Source organism: Musca domestica, unplaced genomic scaffold (assembly GCF_030504385.1).
Source record: "Musca domestica strain aabys unplaced genomic scaffold, Musca_domestica.polishedcontigs.V.1.1 22, whole genome shotgun sequence".
Lineage (NCBI taxonomy): Eukaryota > Metazoa > Arthropoda > Insecta > Diptera > Muscidae > Musca > Musca domestica.
In genome coordinates this window covers 1,273,050-1,295,957 of record NW_026712262.1, presented here as the reverse complement: position 1 = coordinate 1,295,957, position 22,908 = coordinate 1,273,050, and the positions used below count along the sequence as shown (strand labels likewise).

The window sequence follows — 22,908 nt, the reverse complement described above, 5'->3', positions numbered from 1 at the left end:
TGGCGATGTCCGTCCCTCTCTCCGTGTCTACGTCTGTGGAAATCACTCTAGTTTACGAACAAAATGAAGTAGGTTGATAAAATTTTACTCAAAAGTGTGTTTGGTCTGCAGGACTTTCGGTATTGAAAATGGGATACATAGATCTTAGTTTTGGTAGAGTTCCCATATAACGGTACCTCCATATATTCAGTATTTTCATGATTTTAGCGACATTATTTATCGGAATTGTTTCCTGTGACCGAAAATTGCATATGCAGGGCCAAATTATTGTATAGGCCCAATATAACGGTAATTCCCTAAATTCCTTTTTTTATTTATTTATTTCTGATTTAGAAATTAACAAATTCTTTACAAAAGGTGGAGGATTTTCAAAGTCCGACTTGGCCGAACTTACTGTTTTCTACTTGTTAAAGTTAAGCGTTTCTAGTTAAAAATTTTTGGGCGCGCCTAAGAAATTGGTACTAAAATGTTCATTAATAAATATTATAAAATCACTTTACATATGACTCTAAAACATTATTGAAACTGCCTTTTACATAGATAAGTTAAAAAGTAATAGTCGGTTTTGCCGACAGATGTATACCCTCAACCGCTTATTTAAAAAATTGTTGACTGTTGACCCTCTTATCCTTTTATGGGGGGTCGTTCCGAAGGAGTTGACCAATTTCGCCCAATTCGTAACGGACTTAAGTCTGATATAAATATTAAAACATGGCAGATTTGACAATTATCCTTCACCTGACAATTCATGGAAAATATTGAAATCAGCATGAGACACCAGATATTGTGGACTTCTTCATCTAACACTGAAAAAAATTTTTGAGATGTGTAAATTTAAAGAAAATCGAACATTTTTTTTACAATTCTATACGAATAATTTGTGGGGAAGGTACCTGAAGAGTTCATCCGACCTACCACATATTCATGCCAGACATAGCTTTGTTAGAAATATTGAGACATGTGATATTTCAAGACAATTGGACTCTTATTTCACATTTTATAACATTTTGACCCTTTGTGGGGGAGGTATTGATGGAGTGGGCCAATATTGTCCTTTTCGCACCTCACCTAGTACTGATAAAATTATTAGGATTTGCAAAATGTACACAAAATTGGATAATCCTTTCTTGTTATATCAGCTAAATTATTTTCTTGGAAAATTTGGAATTTTTGTGGGGGAGTTACCAGAAGGAGTGCACCGATATTGTCCATCGCCGAACTCGATTTAAGTTTGTTAATATTACGATATACCAAGTTTGGACAAAAAAAAAAAAAAAAAAAACAGATACTCGCTTCGGATTGTGCACCATCCAGCCAGACAGACGGACGGACACCACTAGATCGACTCTAAATGTCCTGAAACAGGTTTGGTTCAATGACACCTAGGCTCTAAAACCGTCATTTGAATGAGGCACATTTTGATCGTATCAAATTATATATACCCTCTGCAGTCATATGGCTGAGGGTATTGTCAGTTTTATTTCAATAACTTATGATTTGTATGGCAATGTCAATAAATTGGTGGAACCTCGGATACCGATTTCGGAATGTTACAATGAAGTGACATAAGTCTTCATACGACGGCGAAGATGTAAATTTGATAAGGTATTTGAATTCTATAGAAAATTTCGGCAGGTTGCAGGCCTAATTCCATTTTTCACAGATCAACGGGTTTCAAGGCTTTCACTTTATCAAGAACGAACGGAAAAAATACTTTCCTGAGTTCACTGAAGGACAGTGATAACAACCGAAATCAACACTAATATTTTGTTAAAATACACCGACACACACACATATGTATATCAAATTCTATTTACATAACGCATAGTATACTTTAGTGCGAAAATTATGTACACACATAGAATCAGAGTGTACTTTTAGGCGCGCATATACCTATATTGTTCCTATATGCGTGCATTTGTATATTTGTATATATGTTTGTACGATTCACATCCTCTTTAGCTAATGCTATGAGTCAGGATAATGATGTGATTGCTGATAATGACGTTGATTTCATCGTCGTCGTCGTCGTTATAGTTGTTGTTGTAACAGTAGTAGTTGGTTTTAATGTTGATGTTGTTGTTGGCATTACACTGTTTGTTACTAACTATTATTGCCAACGCCAGCTACTACCACCCTCTACAGCTGAATAGTAGAATCCGAAGAAGAACATGAAAACAAACCAGTAAGGAAAGCTCAAAAGTCGAGCGGGGCCGACTATATGATACCCTACACCACTATGCATATTTAGTAGAGCTGTCGTAAAAAGGTTTATACAGGGCATTTCAGAGCTCTATGAGATATTTGGTACAAAATCAAAATCTATCTAATTCTATCGTGCATTTTACGAACTGTAGCTATCTCTGAACCGGGTTTCTCCAAATTTTACGTATTTGCTTCTAGACTGGTGATTTGGGCTGATATTGACCATTTAGTGCACATTTAACCCGAAATCGGATGAAGATATATATGAGAGCTATATCCAAATCTGAACCGATTTCGATAAAATTTAAAACAGCTATTCCTGTGCTCCATCTAATACCTGGTACCAAATATCACGGTTGTGGAGTGAATATTACGAATGTGTGGGACTAAAACTCTAAATCGGATGAAACATGTATATGGTTGCTATATCTATATCTGAACCGATTTTCACTAAATTTGATATACTTGCTTCTAGGCTGAATTTGGTCCGATGTACTAAAATTCAGTCCATTTGGACTTATATCGGCCATTTGGTGCACAATTAACCCGAAATCGGATGAAGATATATATGGGAGCTATATGCAAATCTGAACCGATTTCGATAAAATTACAAACAGCTATTTCTGGGCTGTATCTTATATCTGGTACCAAATATCATTCTTGTGGAGTGCATATTACGAATGTGAGAGGCTTAAACACCAAATCGGATGAAAGATATATATGGGAGCTATAGCTATATCTGAACCGATTTTCTCCAAATTTGATATACTTGCTTCTAGGCCGAACTCGGTTGGGTGTGCCAAAATTCAGGTAATTTGGACTGATAGTGGATATTTGGTGCACATTTAACCCGAAATCGGATGAATATATATATGGGAGCTATAGCTGTTTCTGAACCGATTTTCTCCAAATTTGTTGTATTTGCTTTAAGCTAATCTCGGTCACATGTGCCAAAATTCGGGCCATTTGGGCTGATATTGGCCATTTGGTGGTCAATTAACCCGAAATCGGATGAAGATATATATGGGAGCTATATCCAAATCTGAACCGATTTCGATAAAATTTAAAACAGCTATTTCTGTGCTCCATCTAATACCTGGTACCAAATATCACGGTTGTGGAGTGCATAGTAGGAATGTGAGGGACTTAAAGATCAAATCGGATGAAAGATATATATAGGAGCTATAGCTATATCTGAACCGATTTTCTCCAAATTTGATATACTTGCTTCTAGGCCGAACTCGGTTGGGTGTGCCAAAATTCAGGTAATTTGGACTGATAGTGGATATTTGGTGCACATTTAACCCGAAATCGGATGAAGATATATATGGGAGCTATATCTAAATTTGATCCGATTCTCACCAATTTCAATAGGGTTCGTCCTTGGGCCAAAAAAATATTGTTTGGAAAATTTCATCTCAATCGGATAATAAATGCGACCTGCATTTTGTTCACAAGAATACATGGACAGACGGACGGACGGACGGACGGACGGACGGACAGACGGACTGACATGCATAAATCGACTCAGAAAGTGATTCTATGAAGGTTCTCAAAAGTAACTATGGGTCTATCTCGTTTCCTTCTCCATGTTACAAACAAATGCACAAAGACATAATACCCTGGTGTAGGGTATAAAAACAGAAAACGATAATGACGACGTGGTGGACTTGGTGTAACGTCGACGACGATAACGTTGCCGATATTTATGTTGCGGTTGAATGTTTTGCTACCGCTGTTGTTGTTGTTGTTTTCGTTGTGGTGATGGTGGAGGCGGCAGTTCCACTGATGAATTTCCTGTGCAGTTTTCATCATCATCCTCATCTTCTTCTTCGTCTATTCATATTCTTGTTTTTGTTCTTCTAATACAGAATCCCAAGCACACACACGCACACACTCTCGTCCACACGTACGTATATCCTTCGAAACACAATTCCTTTGTGAATTGGCATGAATGTGGTAGGCATTCGTAAGTTAGAAACTATTGTTGGCACAGTGGTGCCAAATGCCAATAGATTAGGTTTTTTAAGGGGAACAAAATTGCCGGAGATGGATGGTAGTGTATAATCCTATTGGATTGACAAAAGGTAAAATGCGGATCTTTGTGAACAGGTTTTGGAGAAATGGTAAATGCCATATTAAAGTTATATTTATTGAAGAGGATACAGCCCTACCAAGCCTGATAGAACCTATTGAAAACTTCAAAGGATTGAATTTTATATGGTCTGAAAATTACATTATCCATTTAAAAACCAGTAAGCAAAAGTCAAAAGTCGGGCGTGACCGACTATATGATACCCTACACCACTATGTGTATTTAGTAGAGCTCCTGTAACAAATAAGTTGGTATGATACAACTATGAACCAAATAATAGGGCTGATTAGTGCACGATATGATTTCGAGAAGAATTATATTAAACAAGTTAAAAAGTATCAGTCCAGTTTGCCGAAAGATCTATACCCTCAGCCAATGTTCGATTATTTAAATTTATTTTGACTTGTGATACGATTATTCAAATTGTTCAAAGGTTCCGAAGGAATGGACCAATATTGTCATTATTTTTTTTTATGAAATATGGGATAATTTTTAAATGATGTGAGGTACCAGATTTGGTCGACGGCAGTATTTAATACGGAACATAGCAACGGAACATTTATATCAATTCCAAAGAATAGCTGAATTGTTTCACAAGTTATGACAGGTAAAATTGTTAAAAATTTGTGACACTTTGTGGGTGAGCAGAAGGGGTTCGCAGATATATATCATCTTCACAATAGGTCTAGTGTTAGCAAAAACGTGTGTGAATGTCTGAAATTTTAAGAGAGTTGGATGCTCATTTCGCTTTCTTTGAACGTTTTGGTTTTCAAATCTTGAACCATATGTGGGGGAGGTACCAGAAACAATGGTCCGATCTCTACCATCTATATAACAGATCTGGTGTTGATGGAAATATTGAGATGAGCCAAGTCTGAATGCAATCGGATGTTAATTCTGCTTTTTTTGGGCTTCAAGGATATTCAAAATTTTTGAGCCTTTGTTGGGGAGGTACCACAAGGAGTGGTAACATATATTCCATCTCCACTGCGGATCTTGTGTTAGTAGAAATAAAGGGACGTGTGAAATAAGAACAGGATCGGATGCTTATTTAGGATTTTATAATCGTTTTGGTTATTCAAAACGTTGATCATTTGTGGGGGAGGTTCCGGTACATCCGATAATGTTCCGATCTCTACCATCTTAATAATATATCTAGTGTCGATAGAAATATTGATATGTACCAAGTCTGAATGGATTCGGTATTATGAGCTTCAAGGATATTCAAAAATTTAAATCCTTTGTGGGGGAGATACCAGAAGGAATGGACCGATATATTACATCTTCACCACAGAGCTTGAGTTAATAAAAATATTGTGAAGACAATCGGACACTTATATCACATTTTGTAAGAGTAATAATTATTTATAATTTTCACGCTTTGTGGGGGAGGTACTTAATTGAGTGGACCGATATTGTCCATTGATACGAAAACGTGGAGCGATCATTTTCAATACCAGTTCCTCCTTTCTAAAGGTATTAAAATGGGTTTAACTTTAGATGTATTGTCGATTGGGATATTGAGATACACGATTTTTGAAGAAAATCGCTGAATAATTTCGCATATATAAGGGTTATTATTATTCATTATGTTGAAAAAGTGAGGAAGGGAGTGGTAAGCCAAATTCAAATTCGAAACTTGAAATAAACGGTGAATAATGTAGCTAAAAGCATCAAAATTCCGTATATAGGGAGGTACCTTTACATCGGAGCTGTACGAAGGCCTGGACTAGCATAGACAATTTTCTGTCACAGCCTGTAGCATCTTTTACGAACTTCAAATACCACATCTCAAACAATTTCGATGAGTATTGTACCTACAATCGTCAAAATACCGAATATAGGGAGGTGCTGATATATGGGGTCTATACGAAGACCTGGACCTGCATAGACAATTTTCTGTCACAGACTGTAGTTCCCATTACGAACTCTAAATACGTAATTTGAAACAACTCCGGTGAATAATGTCGGCAAAATCAACAAAATACCGAATATCCGTAGCTTCCGTTATATGGGGGCTATACGAAGACGTGGACCTGCACAGACAATTTTCTATCATAGGCTGTAGTATCCATTACGAATTTCAAATACCAAATTTGAAACAATTCCGGTCAATAATGTAGCTAAAATCATCAAAATACAGAATATCGGGAGGTATTGTTATATGGCGGCTATACGAAGACGTGGACCTACATGGCCCATTTACGAACTTAACCTGTCTACTGGCAAAATACACATGTGTGCCAAATTTTAACCTTCTATCTCTCTTCTCAATAAATTAATTTTTGAAAATTTTTGTAACAAATTTCTATTAGGCCGTAAATAACAAATTTATTACATTTTACCTTCCGTACACCTTCAATACTAACTTAAGATGTTCAGTTATCCGCAAGTGCTCAATATCAATGATAAATTATTTCCTACTTTCCTGACATTTTTAATATTAAGGTCCAATGGTATTTAATTACTTTCCTAGTGCCTAGTCGCAATAACGGGTTTAGACCCTATTCTCTTCAGACCAAATTCGTTTGAGGACATTTGGAGTCGATCTGGCTGGTCTGGCTGGCTGGTGCGCACGATAACTCTCGGAAGGAGTATCCGATTTGGTCCAAACTTGGTACATCGTAATATTTTTGTGTTCGGAGATGGGCAATATCGGTACACTCCTTCTGGTACCTTCCCCACAAAATGTTGAAATTTTCGAAGAAAATATTTTATTGCACAAAAAGAAAAAACATGGTCCGATTTTGTTCCATCTTTCCATATATTAATATTTGCGTTAGTGCTAGGTCAATTGCAAAAATGGACAATATCAGTCTATTCCTTCTGGTACCTGCCCCACAAAACGTCAAAATTTTGAATAACTATAACTTTTATGAATTGTGATGTAAGAGCTTGATTGTTTTCAAATTTCACACATCCCAAAATTTTTATTAACCCAAGGTCTGGTGTTAGGGTGGGACATATCGGTCCACTCCTTCTGGTAACTCCCTCACAAAAGGTCGAAATTTTCCGAAAAAAATATTTTCTGCACAGAAAGAGAAACGATAATCCGATTTTGCTCCAACTTTGCAAGTACAAATATTTGCGTTAGTGCTAGGTCAGGTGCGAAAATGGACAATATCGGTTCACTCTTTCTGGTACCACCCCAACAAAGGGTCAAATTGATGAATAACTATAACTCTTATAAAATGTGATGTAAGAGCCAGATCGTCTTCTATTCAATATTTTTATTAGCCCAAGGTCTGGCGTTAAAGTGGATTATATCGGTCCCCTTCTTCTTGTACATCCCCCACAAAGGGTCAACATTTTGGACATCCATGAAGCTCATAAAACGCGAAATTAACATCTGTTTCTATTGACACTTGGTACATCTCAATATTTTCATAAACACAAGATCTGTAATAAAGATGGTAGAGATCGGATCATTTCTTCTGGTACCTCACCCAGATAGGGTTGAAGCTTTTGAAAACCAAAACGTCTTAGAATGTGAGGGGGGGGGGGTACCAGAAATAGTGGATTAATATTGCCTATCTCCGGACTCGATCTAAGTTTCACAATAATATGACGACGTACCAAATTTGGGTCAAATCGGATGTTATCGTGCACACTAGCAAGATAGACAGACGATCAGACCAATGGATGGACACGCCTAAATCGACTCCAGATGTCGTGAAACCGATTTGGTCTAAGGACCTAGGGTCTAAAACCGTTATTTTTATTAGGCACGTTTTGTCCGTATTAAATTGTATATACCGTCTGTAGCCATATGGCTCAGGATATAGAAACCTTCAATACTTTTTGCCTATTTTTACGTTTAAGAACCTCTCGTATCCATATAGTAGGATTTCCCCAAAACGAGATCGCCAGCAGTTTGCCATATCGAGACACCACTGTATTCCCACAAATGTATGTATGAACGTATGTATGTTCCATCACTTTAGTTGTACTCTCGTAATCCCTCAACAATCGTTGATGCATCAAACATTTCCACACACACACATTCGGACGCACACACATGTGCACATATCTAAGCCCACGCACACCGCCCACACACCCCCACCCACATACACACACTTCAATAAAAATGCATTCATGCCTTGTAAATTTAGCCAACCGCACAATATTTTATCCCATAGCCACCACCACCACCACCCCTCAACCTCCCCTGGTGCACACCATTTTCACATCCGCTTCTTAGATTTCGTGCGCTCTGAAGTAATTGCACTTGAATAATTTTTCACTTTTGGTTGGATTTGATGTTCGTTCGTTCGTTCGTTAGCAACCAACCAGCAACGAACTCCTGCAATGCAATGCGATGCGATGCAATGCAATGGGCTCAATAATGGTGCACCAGTGCCCATATGCACACACAAGCACAAACACATATGCAGACCCACATGGAACACATGAAATGAACAACGGGCCAAGTGATGAAGAAAAGTACAACGGAATCACCGAATTCAACGAAATTCACAAAGGAAAAGCGTGTGTGTGTGTCAGTGTGTATGTGTGTGAGTGCGGGCATTTGTTGCATTTGATTTCGGCTGGAAGTAACAGCAGGAGATGATGTTTCTGCCAGAGTACATACACATCTATGGGCATCTGCATGTAAAAGCCATGGGATAGGGAGGTATGGCCGGAGCGTTATGCGTAAGGATTTGCCATTGTAGTGCTACAAGGCACAGCAGTAAGCCCGGCCATGAGCTGCAGATATCTCGTTTGTTTTTTCTCCATTTTGACCAATGCAGCAGGCTGGTGTTTGCAAATGCACTCCCCGCGACAACCAATTCCCCCACCTTCTCCGCCCATTGTTGTTTCGTCCGATGTTTGTGCCACAAAACAAGTGGAGCCAAAAATGTGCAAGAAATCCAATATGACTCGGTAGCAAGGCGTAAATACAAACACACGGAGAGAGGCTTGGCAAATACACATATATATATGTGTGTGTGTATGTAGAAAATGAAAACTTATAGGTATGTGTATGCATAAAAACCGTTATGCTTATATGAATGTACGCCATACTATATCCTGTGTGTTAAAAGTGGCATAAAGAACGTTTACTTTTGTTGTTGTCGTCGTTGTTGTTGTTGTAGTTTTCGTCGTCGTAGTTTGTTTGCCGTTGCTGATGCCGTTTTGTTTTTTTTCTGTTGTTTTTTGCGAATTCCTTTCTGCGTTCGTTACGTTTGTGTTTTTATTTCCGCTTCCGATAACATGGCAACATCAACATCATCAGTTGTCGTGGCGCACTGTGGGCCACTGGGTATCTCGACCATGCACTATGGGATATCAAGATATCAAAATTTGGAGTTTAAATACACCAATAACATTTTTTTTTTGTAAATTTCTATTTATCGTTAAATAGTGAAATCGACACAAGATGCTTAATATCTTGTTCTTTGTATCGATTGAGGGTATAACCCTCAGTCATATGGCTAGAGAGGGTATATATCAGTTGATACAGCCAAAACGTGCCTCATCAAAATAACGGTTTTAGACCCTAGGTCGCTTTGGACCAAATCCGTTTTAGGACATTTGGAGTCCATATAGCGATGTCCGTCCTTCTGTCTGTCTGGCTTGCAGGTGCGCACGATAACTTTCGATGGGAGTATCCTATTTGTTTCAAACTTGGTACATCGTAATATTATTATTAAACTTAGATCGGATTCGGAGATGGGCAATATCGGCCCACTTCTTCTGGTACCTCCCCCACAAAACGTCGAAATTAAAAAAAAAATAATTTACTGCACAAAAAAAGAAATGATTATGCAATTTTGCTCCAACTTTACAAATCCTAACAATTGCATCTGTGCTAGGTTAGGTGCAAAAAAGACAATATTGGTCCACTCCATCAAGTTCCTCCCTCACAAAGGGTCAAAATTTAGAATAATTATAACTCTTATAAAATGTGATTGCCTCCAAAGTATTTTTATTAACCCAAGGTCTGTTATGTGATATATCGGTTCACAAATTCTGGTACCTCCTCCACAAAGGGTCAACATTTTGTATATCCATGATGCTCATAAAACGCAAAATTAATCTCCGATTCCATTCAGATTTGGTACATCCCAATATTTTCATCAACACAAGATCTGTTATAAAGAAGGTAGAGATCGGACTTCTTTTGGAACCTCCCCCACATAAGGTTCAAGATTTTGAAAAACAAAACGGTCATAGAAAGCGAAATAGGCATCCAACTCTCTTCAAATTTCACACATTCAAACATTTTTGCTAACACAAGATCTGTTGTGAAGATGATCTACATCTGCCAACCCCTTCTGGTACCTCATCCACAAATGGTTACAATTTCCAATACTTTTATCTGTCATAACTTTTGGTCCGCTATATCTCTTACCTCACGCATACTTCCACATTTTCCAAAAATTTGCACACATAAAGTACAGAAAGTAGTCGATATAGTCCAAATCTGGTACGTTGCAATACTTTTATCAGTCTTAGGTCAGATACGAATTGGTTAATATTGGCTAGCTGCTTCGGAACCTCCCCCATAAAGAGTCAACACTTTGAATAATCCTTACACAAGACTGAGCATATACATCTGTCGGAAAAACCGACCGATACTATTTCACTTGTTATACCCTCCACCTTGGAAAGGATGGTATATTAACTTTGTTATTCCGTTTGTAACATCCCTAAATATTCGTCGTAGACTCATAATCAGCATAAAATTCTAAGTCGATTTAACGATGCCCGTCTGTCTGTCTGTTGAAATGACGATACACGCCACATTACTTGACGTGGAGTGTCAAGATTTAGCAGAATAATTTGTATTGTGTCTAGGATGATTGGTAATGAAATTGAGATATATCGGTCCACGTTTTGGTATAGTCCCCATATAACGGTACCTCCCGATATTCGGTATTTTGATGATTTTTGCAAATTTTTTTCATGGATTTTCCTGAAACTTGGTATTTGTAGGTCATAATTGGTCCTAGTTCGTGTGGCGAAACATTGTATGTATAGGTCCACGCTTTGGTATAGCCCCCATGTAACGGTACATACCGATATTCGGTATTTTGATGATTTTTGCCTCATTTCCCCGCGAATATGTGTAAATAATGGCATTTGTGGGTCATAATTGGTTCTAATGTTTGCATTACCCTAAGGTAGAGTTTATCAAAAGTTCTTTTTTTTTCTAAATACGTTCCAATAGCTCTTAAAAAATCACCGTTTATCACCCTATGTCAAAACTGGGACAAATTCTTATAATTTTTTTTAAGATTTACTTGCCATAAATTATCAGTATTAGTCCAAGTTTTGGTGTATTCCCTATAAAGGGTGAGTTTTATGAGCAATAGGAAAGTTTTCTAAAAAAAAAACATATAATATACATGCAATTTTTATTTTACAGTCCAAATAATTTAATGTTTGAAGATTATTTTATGCAAATGTAGAACGCGACTACGCCTCATATGGTCCATTTGGGAAAAAAGTTGAATTTCATCTCACAGTAGCGTTCCCTATTCACAGTTGCGTTACAATTCGCTGCATCTTTGAAGAAGTACCGTCCCATGATGTCATCAGCCCATAAACCGCGCCAAACTTTGACTTTTTTTGGGTATAGACCATATAAAATCCCAATTTGAATTTGATTCTTACGTTTCTGTTACATTTTTCTTCTAATTTAGCCATTTCGAGTTTCTGGTATTAGAAATATCCTTGCAAAAATATTTAGCACGGGTCCACGTTTTTGCATGATCCTCATATCCCCAAATTTAAGTTATTTCAAGGGTTTTCAATATAAGTTGATATTTGGGACCCGTATGTCTTTGGTAATTTTTAAAGGGGCATAAAATGAAAAATTGATGTGGGATTTTCGCACTCAAGTATAAATCCATCTTTTGTTTTCAAATTGGTACATATTTTTTTACAACAATCATCATCCCCATGACCATTATTTTAATACGCCTATTTTTTTGGCAGTTTTGCTATTCTAACTTTTACACCAATTCTCATTGAGAAGGACATTTTTCTTTCTACATTTTTCTTTTATTCAAATATTGGTCCTTAATCAGTTTGTAAACGGAACACTAACAAATGTTGACCACGTGTGTATTAAGGTCTTGCCTTTGCAGATGATGTGATTATACTAATCTCTGGTTATTTTTCGCTGCATTTTGGTGGCTGCCTTACGAAAGTCCTGATAATACAACAAACCTTGATCACAAAAAGCGGTCCAGGAGTAGATAAAACAAATAAAAAAACATAAATATTTTATTGTTTGTCTTTGTGCATTTGTTTGTAACAGACAAAAAGAAACGAGATAGATCCATAGTTCCTTTTGATGATCTGCATAGAATCACATTCTGAGTCGATTTATGCATGTCCGTCGGTCCGTCGGTCCGTCGGTCCCTCCGTCTTTCTGTCCGTCCATCTGTCCATGTATTTTTGTAAACAAAGTACAGTTCGCATTTATTGCCCGATCCAGATGAAATTTTGCACAAATCATTTGTTTGGCCAAGGACGAACCCTATTGAAATTGGAGATAATCGCTCAAAATTTAGATATAGCTCCCATATATATCTTCGTCCGATTTGCCTTTTATTGTGCACAAAACGTGTAATATCAACCCGAATAGTATGGAACCTACAACCAAATTAGGCTTGAAAATAAGTATGCCAAATTTGATCGAAATCGGTTCAGATATAGCTTTAGCTCCCATATATATTGTTCATCCGATTTGTTGTTTTTGTCCTCGGCAGCCGTAATATGCACTCTGTAACAACAACCTTTGCTAAATTTTATCGAGATCGGTTCAGATTTGGATATAGCTCCCTCCTTCGTCCGATTTACTTTTTATTGTGCATCAAACGTCTAATATTTGCCCAAATGAGATGGAATTTGGCACATACGACCGAATTGAATCTAGAAGCTAGTATGTCAAATTTGGTGAAGATCGGTTCAGATATAGCTATAGCTCCCATATATATTGTTCATCCGATTTGTTGTATTTGTTACCCACAGCCGTAATATGCACTCCGTAACAACGATATTCAGGGAAATATTTCAAATAGAGCTCAGAAATATCTTTGCCAAATTTTATCGAGATCGGTTCAGATTTGGATATAGCTTCCATATATATCTTTATATGATTTCAAATTAATTGTGCACCAAATGGGCAATACAAGTCCGAATTTACAAATACAAATGTTTCGGTATATTTAGTCCTTTAAACGTTAAATTATAATCATAATCATAGGGTGTATGATTGAATTCTCCCATAAAAACTTTTAATTGTTATGTGGAGCTCTACTAAATTAGCAAAGTGGTGTAGGGTATCATAAAGTCAGCCCCGACCGACTTTAGGTTTTTCTTTATTGGTTTTTAAACTTAGTACATCCCAAAAATTTCTGCTAACACAAGACCTGGCATGAAGATGGATGAAATGTCCACTCCTTGTGGTACCTCCCCCACAAATGGTTAACATCTTGAATAACCAAAACGCTTATAAATGCGTAGTAAGCTTCCGTTTCCCTTCAAATCTCACACATCCCAATATTTCTATTAACACAAGATCTGGTGTGAGGATGATAGATATCGGCCCATCCCTTTTGGCATCTCCCCCACAAAGGGTCAAAATTTTCAATATTTATATCTCCTATAATTTGCCACACAACTCAGCGATTATTTTAAAATTTGGTAAATTTTGATTAATTATTCGCATAAACTTGAAAATAAATGTTAGCTGCCCATCTTAATATTTTTCAGTATTAGATGAAGTGGAATACTTCGGTCAACTATTTTTGGTACCTCACGCACATTTCTTAATATTCCAAAAATTACTTAATTTCTCATGCAAAGGTGAATGACGTAGTCGATAAAGCCCAAATGTGATCAGAAATGAAATGAAATTAACAACATTGGCCCACTCCTTTGGAACCTCCTCCATAATGGGTCAGCAGTTTGAGTAATGAAAACGCAAGTCAAAATATATTCTAATAAACGATCAGTTAGAAAGCTAATCACTATATGGCTTTGAAATTTTCGGCACAGAAATAGAATGTTTTGTTCTATAAAAGTTGAATATAATTTTTTCAATCGATCTCTTCAAACCCCTCTGTGCGTCGTTAAATGGACTTAGATTTTTATGCTGATCACAAATTTAGAGCGATGCCCCTTTCTAAAAAAGGGGTTAGATTTGTAAGAAATTGCCACTGCCTAACAAACAAACAACCTGCCACACAAACTACATATATCCTTGATCAGTATACGATTCTATGTCGATTTAGCAATGTTCATTGGTCAGTGGAAGTAACTCCAGATTCTCCGTGGAATGAGGTAGGTCGGTAAAACAGTTTCAAAAATTCGATTGTTTAAGGAAAATGTTCTAAATACATTTAGATTACCAATATTGGACAATTGGAGATTTATATTTATGTTTGAAATTTGATTCAAATCGATGCAGATAGAAAATCCCCAGGATTTGCGTCGGTGCCGGGTTGAATCAAAATTTTTGCATAAGGGTAGGTATCGGACCAAGTATCTGTTCTTTTCATTAGAAAGTTAATATTTATTTTCGTATTCTAATTACGATGCGATCTAAAATCGTTACCATTTTCTTGTTAACACTGTTTCCCGTTGTTGTTAGCGTCATCGTCATCGTCAGCATCGTCATTATTATCGTCGCCATTGCCATCGCTATCGCCATGGGAGCGTGTAATTTACCATGCCTGTGAAGCACCAAATAAAGTGCACCGAAAACTGTGTGGCGGCAATGATCCGTATCGGGTGAACCCATACTCATCTCTGGTAAACAAACGCATGAGTGCTATTTTTTGGTATTTTATTTTTTTCGTTTTTGTAGAAAAAAATATCCTTACACGTTTTATCTGCGGCTATGTGAGTGAGCGTGTGTGTGTGGATGGCGAAAGCCTATTGTTTTTCAATTGTATTCATTAGTTGGGTTTCTTGTCATGACTGTTGATGTCGGAGAAAAAAGAAAATACCATGGAGTGTCTTTTTTTGTTTTCGGCGTTGGGAGAGAGAGAAAGCAAGCATTTTTTCAAATTAATATTTCTTTTGTGCAAACATATGTGTGTTTGATGGAGGTTCTTTTAATCAATAATGATGTTGAAAATGATCGAATACTTTTTATAGCCCACCACCCCCTCAAATCAAGATACATCGTATATATATTTCAAACGAATATGTAGAGATAAAAGTCTAAAAGTGGGCATATATGTGTATTGCAGGAAGGTAAACTACGAAACCCGACACGTTTTCGTATTAGCCCCATAAAACTGTACACCTCCCGGAATTAGGTATTTTGATGATTTAAGCCACACTTTATAACAAATTACTTTAAATTCATAGCAGGGTACCACCTCCTATGAAGGATAATACAGACGTCTTCTTATAGCCCCCTTAAAAAACTGTGCGACAAATTTAAATTTTTTTCAATAATTACGGAGAGCATACAGCAGGTTATGAAAGTTGAGCTAAAAAAGAAGACATGTATACACGTTTTGAAGGTAACCTAAATAACCACTATTCTTCACTTTGGAAAATGATCGCATTAATATTTAAATACCTGCTTCTTAGGTTCTTAGTGTCTTCAGCAATATCGCGGGTTTGGTTTCAGGGGGACTAATATATTGGAGGCATATCCAATTCTGAATCGATTTTCACAAAATTTGACGGATATATTTTTATCTTTCATACCAAATATCATTGCTATAGAGTGCCTCATTAGAAGATTATATTAAAAAAAATATATATATCGGAGTCGAATTCCACCAAATGGAAACGTACGTCCCAAAATTCACTCCATTTGGGCTGATATTAGCCATTTTTGCACATTAAACCTGAAATCCAAATTTTAGCCGATATCGATTGTTGTCGAATGCATATTACGAATGTGAGGAACATAAAGGCAAATATATATGGGAGTTATGGCAATATCTGAACCGATTTCCACCAAATTTGAAGTACTTGCTTATAGACTAAATTCGGTCGGATATACCAAAATTCAGGTCATTTGGTCTGATATTGGCCATTTGGTGCACGATTAACCCGAAATCGGTTTAAGATATATATATGGGAGCTATATCTAAATCTTAACTGATATTGATAAAATTTTGCAGAGGTATTTCTATGCTGTATCTGATATCTGGTACCAAATATCATTCTTGTGTGGTGCATATTACGAATGTGAGGGACTTAAAACCCCAAATCAGATGAAACATATATATGGGGGCTATAGCTATATCTGATCCGAATTTCTCCGAATTCGATGTACTTGCTTCTAGACTGAATTCGGTTGGATGTGTAAATTTTATGTTCACACAAATACATGGACATACGGACGGACTGAAATGCACAAATCGACTCAGAAAGATCCTCAAAAATAACTATGAGTCTACCTCGCTTCGTTCTCAATGTTACAAACAAATTCACAAAGACATAATATCCTTACCACTATGTGGTGTAGGGTATAAATATATATTACGGTTAAAGTATAAAATCTCCATCAAATCATGACTTTAGAAGGATGACGTTATAGACAAAAATATTTTTCATTAAATTTTACAATGAGTCACCAAAGAATAGAAACATCGATTTCCACTGTATGTCAGATAAATATTCGCATCAATATTACTAAAAAATTTCAAAAATATTCTCTAATTTCGTTGATCAATTTTTCCTTGGACTTTTTTCGAGTTAATGCCTGAAAGTTACATAAAATCTCGTTGTAGACAGAAGGTGTCAAAAGAAGAAATATTTTACACAAAATTCCGCTATAAATCTTAGAATAAACCATATATCTAGGTACAATAGTTTTTATGAAAATTGCATTCAAAATTTGTGTACTAAAAGTAAAACACATGTCTTTGCATTTTTGTACTGTTAATTTAATACGTATCAAATGGCAGTCAAAATCTCCCTTTATACTTCATTTTTTGGGAAAAGTGTCAAAGTAAGAAATATTTTAGATGAATCATTGGTACATAGAGTGGGCTATATCGGTCATATGTATAACTGGTAAGTCGTCTTCAAAATCTTTAATTTTGATGTTAAACAAGGAGGATATTAGTGAAACCATTGCCCAATGGACCCACGTCCAATTCTTCTCTCCAAAACTATTTCAATGTCCTCATATGTAAACCCTAGAAATCAACAGTGACCTTGATATCAAATTTCAGAATTTCTGTTCCATCCCTTCACCAAATACCAAATATTATAATATTTAGTACGTATATCCAAAACAACTAACATCTCTCCATCCTAGACACCGAAAGTACCATTTAGTACTTTTCGAACAATTATAGTACGCATTTACAAAGCCACCTCCATTTCTCAATTTCAGATACCAACAGAGACCTCTATATCAAATTTGAGGATTACCATCAGTAATCTTAATATCAAATTTCAGAATTTTATCTCTATCCCTTACCCCAATACCAAATATAGTACCATTCAGTACTTTTCGTACAATTATAGTATAAATATCGGAAACCACCTCCATATGTCCAGGCTACACTTGAACAGCGATACCAATATCCAATCTCAGATTTCAAGCTCTGTCTGTTAATCCAATACCAAATTGAACCAATTATTGTACTATTTAGTACTTTTCGTGCACTTATAGCACACATTTCCAAAACCAGCTTTATTTTCACAAACCCACCAACCCACCTTAATGCAAAATTTAAGATTTCCAATTCAGATTCCAAAACCACCATCTTAAATCAAATCCATTTCCAAAACTTGATCTCAATCCCGAATTTTAAGAATTTACCACGATCCCTTCATATAATTCCAAATGGTACCAAATTTAGTGCTTTGTAGTACTTTTGGTACACGTATTGTTAGAATTTCAAAGAACCTATCTTGGCTTTGCCTATTCCACACAATATCAAATATTCTCACTCTAAATTTCGTACGTATTTCCAAACAAAGGGGATCCTAATGACAATTTTTTTGTAATTTGTCTTCTAACTCAATGATTTCCACAAATAACAAATTTAGTGCCATTTATTACTTTTTAGTCTGTTTTTCCAAAACCACCTCCAAATCTCAAACCTACATACCAATAGTGATCCTAATGCCAAATTTAAGATTCCAAGCCTTATCCCTTCACGCAAATCAAATTTAGTACAATTTCGTACCTTTCGTACACAAACTAAACGCATTTCCAAACCCATCTCTTTATTATTATCCTACTCCCCCCAGAAGAGACCCCAATACCTACATTTCTAGTTCGGATTTCCAAAAAATCTAGTCTGATCTTATCCCTACTCATCAACATTGTCCAAAATGCAAATTTAGTACCACTTGGTACTTTTCGTTCACGTAAGTATTCATTTCCAACACCACTTCATATCTCAATTCTACAGTACGATTTAGTTCCTTTCGTGCTTTTACGGTACGTATTTCGAAAACCCCCTCCATATCTCAACATTACATACCAATTCCGACTGCAACACCAAAATTTAGAAATCTAACTCTATCCGTACAATTAATACCAAATATAGTACCATTTATTGCATTGGGCCCTCTTGTAGTACTTATTTCCAAAAATAATTCCAAATTTCAGAACTCCAGCTCTATAGGTTCACACAAATCCAGTTTGTTCGAAATATATTCCACATAAGTACAAATTTCCAAAAGTTTCCCACATAATCCAATTTTATACACCACAATTCTAATGTGCACCAAATTTAGTACCATTTAGTACACATAAGTACAAATTTTCACAACGTCGTACATATCTCAATCCTACACTCCCACAATAATCTCAGTTCCAAATTTTAGGACTCCGCCCTTTTCGGTTCGCCCAAATACAAATTGTACCACATTTAGTATAATTTAGTACTTGTAAGTACAAATTTCCAAAACTATCTAATTATCCCAAATCCTACATTCCGACAGAAATCTTATTTCTAATTTTCAGCATAACTGCTCTATTGGTTCACTCAAATCCAAATTGTACCAAAATTAGTACCATTTAGTAAACACAAGAATGCATTTTCAAAACTTCCTACATAACCCAGACCTACAATGCAACAGTAATCTTATTTCCAAATGTCAGGTTTTCAGCTCTGCGGGTTCACCCAATTCAACATTTTTATAAATTTAGTACAGGGTTGCCCATATTCGACGGACCCATCTGGCAACGCCATAACTTTTAACAGAGATGTCACATCGCTTAATGACATACCGCGTTTGAAGCGTCAGTCCAAGCAGATTTTTACCATGAACCAATACATGCCACGCGAGCGCTCTGAAATAGTTGAAATTTACATTCAACAGAGGAAGTCAATTGTGAAAACTCAACGTGCTTTTAAAACATTAAAAAAACGTGAGAAGTGCGCCTTCTACGAAAACCATTAAGCGTTTATACGAACAATTTTCGACTGGTAAGGCTCTTTCTAATCCGAAGAGGCCATATAAAAGTCGACCAAGGCGATCGGCCGAGAATATCGCTGCCGTACGAGCCAGTGTTGAGAGGTCCCCAAGAATATCCCAAAAACGCCGTTCTCAGCAGTTGGGCATGGCTCGGTCCACTTTACAACGGATTATTCGCATTGATTTGCATTTGTTCCCGTACAAAATTCAATTGACGCAAAGAATGTTGCCTGCGGACAAGCCTCGTCGATTGGAATGGGCCCAAAGAGTCATGGGTCCGTTGAATATGGGCAATCCTGTACCATTCAGTACTTTTCGTGAACATGAGTTTCAATTTTCATAACTACCTACATCAAACAATTCAATAGAAATCTTCCTACCAAATTTCAGGAATGCAACTCCACCGATTCTCCAAAAATTTTAATTGTACGAAATTTCACCAAAATTTAAATAGTACCAATTTTAGTACCATTTAGTACACATAAGTACGATTTTTCAAAATTACAAATTACGAAATTTCCCAATACTACACTCCGCCTGTAATGTTAATTTCACATTTCAGTATTCCAGCTTCATCCGTTCCTCCAAATTCAAATTGTACCAAATTTAGTACCGATTAGTACTTTTCATATACATGATATACATGAATACCCACTTCCTAAACTACCTCCTTACATCGACTCTGTCAAATTTGATTCCCATTTCAAATGTCAAATTTTTAGCTCTAACCGTTCACATGTTACGAAATGGTACCAAATATAGTACATTTCAGTACTTTTCGTACACTTACAATGCAAATTTCCAAAAAAAAAACTTGTGGTACATCCATCAGCGACCCTCATTCCCATTGTAAAAGTTCCAGTTCTAGTGGTGCGTCAAATGCAAAGGGTGCCACATTTAGTACTTTTTAGTACCTTTGGAAATCAAAGTTTAAAAATAAAATAAATATCCTGCCCCAATTTCTAATAAATTGGCTTTCTAAGACCTTTGCCTTATTCTAAGCTGAAATCAAAAGCTGCAAATTCACAATCCTAAAATGAACTTCAAATTGTTGTGATATTAAAAATCCGATTAAATTTTCTTTGGTACTTACTTTGCCAAACGCTCCGTATCGTTGTCGGCCAAATTCAGAAGATACGCCACAAATTCCACATCGTTTTTAAATTGCAGTCTCGTTCGCATGTATTCCCATTTCTCAGCATTTTTTGTGCCGATGTAGATGTTTTTGCTGAAGTTCTGGTGGCGATACTTTTTGCGTTCGGATGCTGACATGGGGAAATTGGAGTTGCCGCCACCACCCCCTAACGATGTGGGTGCACCACAGAGGCTGCCGCCACCACCACCACCAAGATTTCCAATGCCACCAGCACCACTGTTCGATCCTCCACCAATGCCACTCAGACTTAGGCCAGCTCCTAGGCTGCCACCACTCACACCACAGCCACTGCCACCACTCACACCACAGCCACTGCCACCACCACCTCCAATTCCACCATTTGCCCCAGTGATGGCATTTAGGCCAACATGACTGGCATTGCTCAAACTGGCACTGCTGTTGCTGCGTATCAATTCGTTGCAGTTGCTGTTGCTGGCATTGGAGTGACCATTGTTCTGGCTATGATTGTTGGCTGCAGCCAGGGCCGAGTCCAGTAAACTGCTCACATTGCAGTTGTTTTGGTAGTGTGACGAGTTGTTCGATTCGTTTGTCAGACCAGAGGCTAAGCCAACACTGCCGCCACCATTGCCACCAAGGCTACCATCCCGAGCATTGCCATCGATATTGGCGGTTGCTGCCGAAGAGTCGGGCAAACCATTGGAATGCTGTTGCCCCGATGGTGACACAGACGATGGCGAAGATGCTGAGGCTGGTGCCCCTCCCGTGGGTTGGTTTGTAGGCGTTGGAGAGTGATTCTGTGCAACATTGCTGGCACCTATGGCGGCCATTAGCAAGGCCTCTGAGTTATGGGACTGTTGAGCATTCCCGCTGCTGCCATTGGCACCAAGTGACCCAACACCGCAGCCGCCAGCATTACCGCGAGTGTCGTTGGTACTGCTGCCGCTGGAACTGGTACTGCTGGCACTGCTGTTGCTGTTGTTGTCCTCATCGTCGGGTGGCTCATTGAGGCGTTGTGTACCATTGGTGAGAGTTTCGTGGAGCTGCTGTTGTTGTTGTTGTTGCTGTTGTTGTTTTTGGTTTTGTTGCAGTTGCTTATCCTGTTCCTGTTCCGCCGATGAAATATTCTCATCATCATCCTCATCATCATTGGGTTCCTCGCCTTCATCTTCACTGCTTGAAGCACTGCTGTTGGAAGCACTACTGGACATGTGACTGGTGGCATTGTTTTTATTGCTAATGGTGTTGTTGTTGTTGCTGCTGCTGCTATTGTTGGTGGTGGTGGTGGGCTTGACATTGTTATGCTGATTGTTATTAGGGCCTGAGCTTTTCTTGTTATTGTTGTTGTTCTTGTGAGCTAGGCTATTCTTGTTGCCGCCACTGTTGTTCGCAGCAGCGGCAGCCGCTCGTCTCACAAACGGTCCACGCGTTTCCCCATCTGAATTATCGGAGCTCTCATTAAAGTCGAACGCACTAAAATCGGCGTTCGACTTGGACATTTCGTATCTCTTTTTCGAGAGTTTTATCACAATTCTTTCCGTAATGGTGGCGGTTTTGTTTTATCAAATCGTATACCAGGAAAAAATTTATCTAATTCGTATAATCGATTTCATACTGCAGAAGAATCGAAGGGAAGGATTGTTGTATTAAAGGATTTATTTTGGAATATTCTGGTTTGTGTTTTGTAGTTTTTTGAGGTATTCTGTGTTTGAAGTAAATTTTGAAATATATTTATGGACATCTCCATAATATCCAAAGTTGGTCGGTTGAGACCATCACCAAAGTGGTAAAAAATACCTTTCCCCTCGTCCATGAAGAATACCCCAGGCCTTGAGTTCTGATTATTCAAACTGTTGACCTTTATGGGTGAGGTTCCGCAGCAGTTGGCGAATATTGACCTAAGGCTAACATAAATATTACAACGTGTCAGATTTGAACCATCAACTACTTCCTATACTTTATATGTGATATGTACACATTTTTGGAAAATGTGTAAGGTAGCAAATATAGCGGACTGAAGTATTCATCTAACACAGATAAAAGTAGTGCTGTGGGCGAAATTACAAGAAAATCGGACTTTTATATCCAATTTTATGCGAAATCATAAATTCCATATTCATCTTAG

General features: G+C 37.3%; 1 protein-coding gene across 1 annotated transcript in view; it reads right to left on the bottom strand.

The window, feature by feature from the left end:
• The window catches only part of LOC101894201 (uncharacterized), a 52,131-nt gene extending 29,740 nt beyond the window's left edge, over positions 1-22,391 (bottom strand). Inside the window, exon 1 of the mRNA XM_020035524.2 lies at positions 20,763-22,391. Within this exon, the coding sequence (XP_019891083.1) occupies positions 20,763-22,282 (1,520 nt within the window). The 5' untranslated portion in view covers positions 22,283-22,391. The remainder of the gene's footprint in view (positions 1-20,762) is intronic.
• Between the last annotated feature and the right edge of the window lie 517 nt (positions 22,392-22,908).